Source organism: Cherax quadricarinatus, chromosome 3, assembly GCF_038502225.1.
Source record: "Cherax quadricarinatus isolate ZL_2023a chromosome 3, ASM3850222v1, whole genome shotgun sequence".
NCBI classification, from domain to species: domain Eukaryota; kingdom Metazoa; phylum Arthropoda; class Malacostraca; order Decapoda; family Parastacidae; genus Cherax; species Cherax quadricarinatus.
Window position 1 is genome coordinate 33,884,027 of NC_091294.1, and position 11,658 is coordinate 33,895,684.

The 11,658-nt window shown below is 42.3% G+C and overlaps 1 protein-coding gene across 1 annotated transcript in view; it reads right to left on the reverse strand.

Annotated features, from left to right (window-relative positions):
- The window catches only part of net, a 77,547-nt gene extending 68,931 nt beyond the window's left edge, over positions 1–8,616 (reverse strand). The window contains exon 1 of the mRNA XM_053801421.2: positions 7,943–8,616. Within this exon, the coding sequence (XP_053657396.1) occupies positions 7,943–7,947 (5 nt within the window). The 5' untranslated portion in view covers positions 7,948–8,616. The remainder of the gene's footprint in view (positions 1–7,942) is intronic.
- Positions 8,617–11,658: the final 3,042 nt, after the last annotated feature.

Here is an 11,658-nt window from a genome sequence, read left to right on the forward strand (position 1 = left end):
GCCTGCTTCACCTCGTAACCTGGGCAGGTCCTGCCTGCTTCACCTCGTAACCTGGGCAGGTCTTGCCTGCTTGAGATGAGAGTTATATATATGGAGGAGAATATGGAAGGTAGGTGTGAATGATGGGAAGTAAAGGATATAAAAAGAAAGGGAAAAGAGGAGGAACAAGAGGAGAAGTAACGAGGAAGGGAAGAGGTGGAAACAGAGAAGACAAGGGAAAAGAGCAAGAGATGAACGGAGAGAAATGGAAATCAGAAGGAAAATACGAGAAAGAAGAAAAGAATGAGTTGCTGTGTGAAGAATATAAGAAATAAGAAGAAATGAGAATGAACGAATGGGGGATGAAAGTGAGACAATTATTAAGGGAAAAGGAGAGATAGAGAGAGAGCAACGAAGGAGAGGGAGCTGTTTTGACAAAACTGGATGCATCAGCAACCTGCTGCTTGGATTTTCCATACCACGGTTATACTGTTGGAACAAACGTAATCTACGTTCTTCTGTTGCATTCCAACACTCTGGGAGCTAAAACGTTCCCCTCAACTAATCTGCTTGGACTTCCTACTCATTTTTGCAACATTGCAAGCGCCTGATGATGTGTTGGTTGCAACAGGAAAAGCCTGGAGCTATCATTCAATTCCTCCCGTGGTTGTTTTGCATACACATGTAATATATTAAATGGATGGTAAGACCGGGAGAGGGGTCTGGAGAGTGAGAGGGCTAAAGGAGTGGAGTCTGGAGTGGGAGAGGGGTAAAGTAGAGGAAACTGGAGAGGGAGAGGGGAAAAGAGGGTGTGTGAAAATCGCAATTTGTAAATATTTAACCACCGGACGAAAGGTTAACCAAGACATCTTTTCCCACCGCTTTCAGCGATGTACACACGTCAGTCATGTATGTGTGTGTGTATGTATATATATATGTGTGTGCGTGTGTGTGGGTTTGTGTGGGTGTGTGTACGTATATGTGGTTGCAGAAAGAGTAGAATGTCAGCTCCTGGTCCCACCTCCTCACTGGCCTCTACTGGGTTCACTCTCTCCTAACTTCGAGAGCCTTGTCGTACCTTTCCTTAGAGCTGTGTATGGATCCAGCCTCTACCATTCCACTATCCAGGTCGTTCCACTTCCACACTACCCTATGGCTGAAGAAATACTTCTTAACATCCTTAGGACTTTCTCTCAGAGTTTTGTATGTCTTTATCATATCACACCAGTCCCTCTGTCCTCCAGTGTCACCAGGTTTAGCTCTTTTAGTGTCTTCCCATAGTTCACATATATTAAATCCAGGTCCAGTATTGTTGTAAACCTGTGCTCTTTCTCCAGTTTCATGAAAGGCTTGTTCAGCAGGACGTTCCATAATGTTGCCACATTCTTTAATATGGGTCTGACATGTGCCGTATATATAGTGTAGTCAGCGTCCTCTTGCTTAGGTTCCTAAGAGCTAATTTTTAATTTGACAGACGCGCGTTTGTTGGGGAAATTACCTGACAGTTACTAGCTTTTCTTGCCACTGTGTAATTATCATATAGAATAGTGTAACAGCGCACTGCGAATTTATTCAGCTTCATTCAGTTAAAAAAGGTAGCTATGCCCCTGGTTCCTCGCTACTATTTATTTCCCATGGTTCCTCACTGGTGCTTCTCTCTCCGGGTTCTTAAGTGGTGCCTATCTCCCCTCGTTCCTCAGTGGTGCCTGTCTCCCCAGGTTCGTCACAACTACAGATCTTCCCTGGTTCCTTCTTGCTACCTAATGTCCTCTGGTTCCTCAGTGCTGCCTATATCTCCTGTTTCTTCCGTGCTACCTATCTCCCCTGGTTCTTCCAAGCATCTCAGATAGCCTGCGTCCTAATCCACTCTGTATCACCTTGTATTTTGTACATCTCAGTTATCTCCTCTCTGGTCCATCTCACTCCAGTTTTGCTAGTCAGACATTTCAGCTTCGTTTCCTGTCTAATTACCAACAGCTCCAGCCTCTCAAGCTTCTGAGAGTGGACAAGTGGTCGGGGTGGTTACACTCGCGGGTCTCATAGTGAGGACGATGAGAAGCTCAGTCCACGATAGGAAATTTGAGTTTCAATCGCTTAGAAATATTTTTCAGGATCTTTTTTACATTCTTTATAACGTATGGGTTTCAAGCTCATACGTCGTGTATTAAGTGTTAATGGATTCATTGTAACAGTTCCTGAAGGCCCCTGAACTTATGCAGTATATTTGATATACAGTTTTTATGAGATACAGTTTGTATGAGATGCAGTATATATGAGACGTTTGGTATGAGACAGGTGATATGTTCAGTGTGCTGTTTACTCCTAAACCTTTCTTCTTTCACGATGATGATAATCTATCTTCTTCTATAGCTGTGTCTGGTGTCGAGAGTGCCTTTTACGAAGCCTGGCCTAAGGCCCGATGTCCTTTCCCAGACCTGGGAAATGGAAGATACTCGGGTTTGGGAAAAGCGACGGTATTCTTCTTGGCACCTATCTTGAAGTGTGAACTGGAATGTAATGCAACACTGCCTTAGATTTAGCAATGCTGTATAATTGCCAGGGATCCCAAGGTTATACTGCATTTTTATCCATCCTAGCTGTCTTTAAAAGGAAGCATGATTAGTTCCTGATCAGCCGGTCTGTTCTGCATACGTTGGGCTACGTGGGGCTAGCATCAACTGCAGCAGGCCTACTGGCCCATGCGAGACAGGTCTAAGTCATCTCCCGGCTTAAACCAATGACCCACCTAGTCAGGTCAGGTCACATCTACTCAAGGAAGGAGCACGGAATCAGACCTATTAGCACAAGCTAGTCAGGTCAAACTCACACCCACCCACACTAACTCAAGTATTTATCTAACCTGTTTTTAAAACTACACAACATTTTAGCTTCTATGACGGTACTCGGGAGTTTGCTCCACTCATCCACAACTCTATTACCAAACCAGTGCTTTCCTATATCCTTCCTGAATTTGAATTTTTCTAACTTAAAACTATTGCTGCGAGCCCTGTCTTGGCTAGATATTTTTAGCACGCTATTTACATTCCCCGTAATTCTACGCCTTTCTAGAGAGTGCAGATTCAGGGTCCTCAGTCTATCCTCATAGGGAAGATTTCTGATACATGAGATCAACTTTGTCATCCTTTGTACGTTTTCCAGTGCATTTATATCCTTTCTACAATACGGTGACCAGAACTGTGCAGCATTATCTAAATGAGGCCTAACCGAAGATATATAGAGTTGTGATAAATGGTTTAAAACCGACAAGTTGAAGATTGAGACACTTATGCAACATATGGGAATCTTTATTGATGAAACGTTTAGCCACACAGTGACTTCATCAGTCCAATATCAAGCAGAAATGTGTAAGGAGAGGAGGAGTTTGAGGTAATCAGTCCCTCAGCCTGGAATCGATGTGTTCAGTCCATTGTAGAAAGTACAGCAGAGGGCCGTAGATGTGGCTTATATACTGTAGTCGGGTGAGTCGGAGCAGGATGAGGCGGGATCACAGTGAAACCATCCACTAGTGTAAGTAGGTCTTCGTTCTAAGGTTGGACAAGTGTTGAAGAATTCCTTGCATCAATGATCCCGCCTCCTCCTGCTTCGACTCACCTGACTACTGTGCACAAGCCACTTCTACGACAATATGCTGTACTTTCTACAAGATTGATGGACTGAACACATCGACTCCAGGCTGAGGGACTCATTCCCTCATACTCCCTCCTTACACCTTTCTGCTTTATATTGGACTGATGATGCCACTGTGTGGCGAAACGTTTCTTCACTAAAGATTCCTATATGTTGCATAAGTGTCTCAATCTTCACTTATAGAGTTGAAGAACAACCTGAGGACTCCTATTATACTCCTTGATATGAAGCCAAGGATTCTGTTCGCTTTATTGCGAACACTTATGCACTGTTGTCTTGGTTTTAGATTACTGCTAACCAGAACTCCCTGCTAACCATCAACAAGAAGACTTGGTCTGGGACCGGGCCTCGGGGGCCCCCAAATCAGTCTTCACGTAGACTTCAGCAAAAGTATCGATGAGATTACACTTTTATGTGCCGTGGTTGTGATCTCTGTATTACAGAGCGACTATAAATGCGCTGGGAAAGCATACAAAGGACGAAATGAATTATTCCTTCTAATTAGATAGTTATCCAAAAATAGATTATGAACATAGACGCTCTCGCGATTCGATTATTGTGCTGTGCTAACAGCGCCTGTCAAAACAGAAGAGAGCAGAGCTGGAAAGTGTTCGGTGGTCGTTTGCTGCCTCCACAGACTCGGCAAAATATTTAAACTAGTGGAAACATCTCAAAGCATTTGGATTTTTTCTGCCGTTTTCTTTGGAACGGAGAAGAGAGAGAGAGAGAGAGAGAGAGAGAGAGAGAGAGAGAGAGAGAGAGAGAGAGAGAGAGAGAGAGAGAGAGAGAGAGAGAGAGAGAGAGAGAGAGAGAGAGATTACTAGTACATATACATAGTAGAAATGTGTGAGGCAGTGTGAGAAATATGTGAGGCAGTGAGGAAAAAAATCCAGTGAAACTGGGAGAGGTGCCATGGGAACAGTAAGAGAGTACTGCGTCAACATCCGCGGTGGAATTCTCTCCAGCCTGCTATATACCAGCACATGACAAAAAGTATTGCCGGACGTGGGGATAAGTTTACAAGACAAATTGAAACATTGTCTCCTGCAAGTGCTCGATCAGCCGGATGGTTGCTGATAGCACGGTAGTGCCTGCCCGGATGGTTACTGACAGCACGGTAGTACCTCCCTGCCTGGTTGCTGACAGCGCGGTAGTACCTCCCTGCCTGGTTGCTGACAGCACGGTTCCTATCTACCAACCATACTATTACAAGAAACAGATCAGCATCCACTAGCCTACCCCAACTTTCACACCTCAACTAAAACAACAGAGATCACCACCTAGCAGTATCCTAAGATGACTTAATGAACAGAGACGTAAATATGGTTTCGACAACAGCTATCCAAGAGAGAACTAGCAGCACTCTGCTAATAAGAGGAACGATGTGACGTATACTGTCAATGAGACAAGTTAAATTTCTCTTAAAAAAAATAATAAGCTTCAAGTCACACTGTCACTGAGGCAAGTTAGTCCTAATATATATATATATATATATATATATATATATATATATATATATATATATATATATATATATATATATATATTCTTTTTTTTCTCCTATCACGAATACCACGAAGCAGATTTTCCTGCAAGTGACGTACCGTCCAGGTGGTATGATCTAGTGTAATCATACTGGTATACTATCGCTGAGACTAGTCACAAGAAGTAAACTGTGAGGCAGTATGCTAACTATCCTTGGACATACTGGTCCAGTAAGATGTTCAATGGCTGTAACGACCCGTGTGCAACCTGCTATGTGCCATAATGCATGCCGCTGCTGCTGCAATCTGAGCTTTATTGCATAGCAATTTAGCGAGTATGTGGCGCGTATGTGTATGTGAGGAAGGGGGGGAAGGGAGTTTCTGCTTATAGATCACACAGATATAACCCGAGAGTTGAGGCCGAGGTCATCGCATACATACACCATGTGCATAACAACGGCCGTGTGGAGCCTGCAACCTGCATGCCACTAGTGGTCAGGCAGATGACACTGCACGCAGACTACCGCGGAGCCTACGGGCTAAATGCAAATTGCATCGTCACTTCGGAGAGAGAGAGAGAGAGAAGACTGATTAATGTGATCCTTTATTGACAACGTCTCTCCCCCACAGCAGTGGGCTTTATTAGCTCAGAAACAGATCTGTTTATGACTTGATAAAGCCCATTGTGTGGGAGCGAAACGTTGTCTAAAAAATAAAGGGATAGCAGCACATTGCATTTGTGCTCTCTTTTTTTCCTTAGTGTCGATGTTTTGTACCAGTTACATTTCGAACACATAGTAACAGTGACATTTCGAAGAACATAGTAACAGTGACAGAGCAAAGTACGACTTGATAAAGCTCTACACAGAGCGAAATATGACTTTATAAAGGTCTTCGTAGAGCGAAGAGTGACATGATTACTCTCTACACGCAGCGAAGCGTAATTTAATGATGCTTTAAACAGAGTAAAGAATGACTTGATAAAGCTCTACACACAGACAAGAATGACTCGATAAAGCTCTGCACAGTGAAGAATGAATTTATACTGATTTATCTAAATATGACTCGATAAAGCTTTATACACAACAGAGAATGACTAATTAAAGCTCTGAACTCAGCGATGTATGACGATAACTCTCTACCTAGAGCGAAATGTGACCTGATGAAGCTTTGAACATGACGCAGTATGACTTGATAAAGCTCTACACAGAATGAAAAAAAATGACTTAATAAAGCTCTACACTCAAACTTTACCAAGCAAATGGTTTGGTAAAGCTCGACACAGAGCGAGTTATGACTTGATAAAGCTCTACGAAGACAGAAGTATCACTTATTAAAGCTCTAGACACAAACATTGCCTCAATAATTTTTCGAAAAAATTCGTGAATATATGGATAAATCTACTTAATGATTCACATTATGGAGATTTATGCCAGGACGAAGCAAAGGATGGGAATACCTGGAGAGAATATCGGGGGTCATCGCCCCCCGCGGCTCGGTCTGAGACCAGGCTTCGTTATCCTAGATTTATCTTAGGATGAATCTAGTGGCTAGGAAATCCTAGACTGATCCTAGAATGACCCATTAAAGTCCAAAATTTTGGCTTAGTATTTGATGTTTGGATTTAGTTGATGTATTGTTGATGTGATGTTATTGATGCTATGGGTGGGACCCCGTAGCTCGATTGCTAGGGCACTCAGCTCACACACTGAGGTCCGGTGGTCGATCCACGGTACGGGTGGAAACATTAGGACGTTTTTCCTTAAGACACCTGCTGTCCCTCTTCATCTTTCAGTAAAACAGGTACCTGGTTGTTTGTGTGGGTCGCATCCTGGGACAAAATTTATCTAATTTACCTGAAGTGCTCTGCGTAACAAGCGGCTTTCTATATAGTAGTATGTCATTGATGTCAGCTATATAGTAGTATGTCATTGATGTCAGCTATATAGTAGTATGTCATTGATGTCAGCTATATAGTAGTATGTCATTGATGTCAGCTATATAGTAGTATGTCATTGATGTCAGCTAGGACTGTATACCTTGTACATGTACTTGTAGTAAATAAAGATATTATTATTATTATTATTATTATTATTATTATTATTATTATTATTATTATTATTATTATTATTATTATTATTATTGTTGTTATTAATGTTCATGTATTATTGACATTATTCAGTTGATGTTATGATAATGTTAACATATTGTTGATGTTATAATAATGTTGATGATTGTTGCTGATGTGATAATATTGATGCATTGTTGATGTTATGATACAGCTGATGTATTATTGATGTCATGATACAGCAGCTGTATTACGCCTTGAGAGTCGGATGCATCACAGTTTTGTTACTAATTTGTTGTATCCATGGGGGAAGCGCTTCACCCGTAGGGGACCATATAACGCACGAAGAATGAATGGGGGAGGGGGGAGCAGCTCCGATACCTCAGATCAACACCCGCAGCCTCTCGTTGTTCCCCATAATTCTTCTTCCGCCTTGAGCCTTCAAGACGGGAAAGGGGGGGGGGAAGCCTCCTTCTTTTAAGCTGCTCTTCCCGCCCTCGGATCAAAACCTAATTAGTTCCTTTTTTCCCCCAGTGCTGTGTGGTCTTTGTGGGTTTAGCGCTCCTCCGTGAATATTATAATAATAATAATAATAATGATTTTTGACTTCAATGGCTTGTCATAATATATATATATATATATATATATATATATATATATATATATATATATATATATATATATATATATATATATATTCTGAAACAAATTAGAAATTTATGTAAATCCTCTATCATAACTTACGTTAAGAGATTAACCTCACCTCATTTTCCTGTATGTTGTCAGCAGAGGGAGTGGACGAACATCCCAGGAATCCCCCAACGCACTCTAGGGATAACCATAATCCCTAAGAAATTCCCAGCACATTCAGGATTGCGTCCAGCGACAGTTGACTGGACTGATGAGTGGATGAGTTGATAGATGGATGGATAACACAGGCGTTGGATTCCAACACAGCTGAGGACTGTGCTAGAGGCTGCACGCTGGGGATTTATCTCGAGTGTAAGATTTTTCCCCAGACACGTGAACTAGGGACTGGGGATTTCAGTTTTATTTGTCGTCCCCCGACAGTGTTCCTCGTTTTATTTTTTTCCACACATATACAAGAAGGAATTGCAACTCAATCCCTAGCGTGCCTCAGCTTTTATTCTCAGGATATTTGTATCCACAAACACACAACTTTTCACACAAAATTCTTTATCCCCGTTGAAACACAAATTCACCACGAACGTAAGTATGAAACTCAATATACGCAAGAATTGATCACTCAGAATTATACTCCTCGACGATTACGCATCAACATTGGCATGTATAATCCGTGGAAAGCGTTGCAATAGAGAGGTGTTGCATATGGACGGTGTTGTGCAGTCTCAGGAGTGACTGGTGTTGGGCCCAGTGATGAATGAACAGGAGGCGGGTAGCGATGCTCCGCTCGCCACCGTTTCTCAGAGAGAACTGAGGTGTTGTACCACCGTGTGGCTGGGTGTGTGTGTGTGTGTGTGTGTGTGTGTGTGTGTGTGTGTGTGTGTGTGTGTGTGTGTGTGTGTGTGTGTGTGTGTGTGTGTGTGTGTGTGTATGCGCGTCTGTGATGGAATCAGTCCCCTTGAGTACTCACCTATTTGCACTCGCCTACTCGAAGTTGCTGGGGTCGATTCTCACCCCGCCGCCCCCACGGACCTCCCTCTCGCCACCTGCTGAGCATACTCCCTCTTAGCCGCCGCGTGGGGGCCATTTTATACCTGTTCCTAAAGCTATGTGTGGAGCCTGCCTCCACTGCTTCTTCGTCTGGGTCATTCCACTTCCTGATTACCCCCAGGCTGAGGAAATACGTCATGACATCCCTGTGACTAATCTGCGTCTTCAATTTCTAGCTCTGCCCTCGAGTGTGTGTGTGTGTGTGTGTGTGTGTGTGTGTGTGTGTGTGTGTGTGTTTAACACATGATTGTATTTAAGGGAATTGAGTGCCCTTACTTGTTAAGCAATTGTCCTGTCTGTCTGTCTCCTTTTCTCTCTACCAATTTGCTTTCCAATTTGTCTACCTGTCTTTCTACCTGCTTGCCTATCTTCCTATTCGTCTTCCTGTCTTCTGTCTGTCTGCTAGTGTATCTGCCTCCCCATTCCCTTACGGTAAGTCATACCACAGCCTGTCTGCCTCACTATTTACCTGTTACCCCTCTGTTTACCTACCTGTGTTACTGTTAATGTGCCTGTCTCCCTGTTTATCTGCTTACTTGTATATCTCTCTGTCTCTTCAAGTTGAAATACTATAAAAAACTATTCTGTGAGAGTATATGCTATTGCATGTGGGCGTTTGCAGTTATACTGACATTCATTTGGGTGTTGGTCATACGTACTTGATTGTGGCAGTAATTACGTGGTTGTGGGCATTGTATATTTGATTGTACTCCCTGTGTACGCGACTGTGGGTCGTGTGTATCTGATAGTGAACCCTGTGTGCGTGATTTGTGGGCCGTTGGTACGTGATTGTCGATCAAGCCTGAGTACCTTCCGTTTCCCAGTGTTGTACGATCCGTAACTGTCCGGTGTTTCCTCGTGAACGCTAGGAACACAATTCATTATCGTGTCTGTGTGTACAGATGGGTTATCTAGGGCCGCCGATGTTATCTTTAATCAAGAAATTATGGCACCACTGGTGATAAAACGTGCATATATGTATGTTTGCCGGATGAAACTCGTTGGCAGACGTGTGTTGCCGATTTTATCCAATGTCTGTTGTTAATTAAACCCTTTTTTCAATAAGTTAATATGGGGAGTATTAACTGGATCGAACGGCGATTAGCGGAAGAAGGATCACGCCTCTGCTGCTTCACAGTTCGATATAAACTAATGAATTCTTGCGAAGAGGCTGACACCAACAGGCTGATGGATCAGGACAACAACCATCACTCAACATGCCACTCGTGACGAAACGTTTCCTGGGCTGCGGGGCCGTTGACCCCTGGAACACCCTCCAGGTAGACTCCAGGTAGGGACCCAACAGCCACCAGGAGGACTGACCTGAGACTGGAACGCGGGGGCGGTGACCCCCTGGCATTTACTACAGGTAACCTTCAGGTAACGACCTAAGAGGAATAACTGAGTCAGAGTTTTGAGAGTTTTGAGAGTTTTGAGAGTTTTGTGACGGTTTCTCATTGGGTTGAGAATTTTTCTAATTCGGATATATTTTAGAGGTGATGATAACCATTACACGGAAGTGGTACAGTGGAGCAGTGAGGAGACCAACACACAGGGAGTGTTAGGGATGAAACGCCACAATGGTCATGCTATCTTTGCTTGGCACAACCCATCTTTCCACTCATTATTTTAAGCTACAAACAGGCGAGAAAATTTTCGTCTTTCTCCTGTTGTAGCAGAATATTAATGAGGTTAATCCCCCCCCCCTCCGTTTCCCCTAAGAGATCAGGAAAAAATCAGTGTATTTCTTCCCTGGAGTATGTTTACTGTCCTTGATGGTTAAAGTTTCACTGTTACACACACACACACACACACACACACACACACACACACACAATTCTTCTTCCTTAAGCCATGCGTGTCGTAAAATGTGACTAAAATGCCAGGAGCAAGGGGCTAGTAACCCCTTCTCCTGTATACATTACTAAAGCTAAAAAGAGAAACTTTTGTTTTTCTTTTTGGGCCACCCTGCTTTGATGGGATACGGCCAGTCTGTTGAAAGAAGATTATATATATATGTGTATATATATATATATATATATATATATATATATATATATATATATATATATATATATATATATATATATATATATATATAGAATCTTAGAAAACTTACCTAACCTTATTATAACAAGAACAATTTATTTTAGCCTAACCCAACTAAATATATTTTAGATTTGTTTACAATAATTTAATACTAAACGAACACAGTGAAATAAAATAAAAGCACTAACGATGCAATTATAAAAATGCTAGATCTGCTTTACACAGCATTGGAAAATAAGGAATATCCACTAGGAATTTTTATTGACCTAAGAAAAGCTTTTGACACAGTAAACCACGACATCCTACTCCACAAACTTGACCATTACGGTATAAGAGGCCATGCGCTTGCATATTTCAAATCTTACCTTACTAATAGGTATCAGTATGTCACCATTAAAGACACAGCATCAACAACACAGCCACTTGATACTGGAGTTCCGCAGGGAAGTATCCTTGGTCCCCTGCTCTTCCTCATATACATCAATGATCTTCCAAACGTATCTCGACACCTGAACCCCATTCTCTTTGCTGACGACACGACTTATGTCATCTCTCACCCTAATCTTGCAACCCTCAACACCATTGTTAATGAGGAGCTGATCAAAATATCGACTTGGATGACAGCCAATAAACTTACGCTTAACGTTGACAAAACCTACTACATTATGTTTGGTAGCAGAGCAGGAAATGCGCAAATTAACATTAAGATCGACAACACTCTAATTACCAGGCATA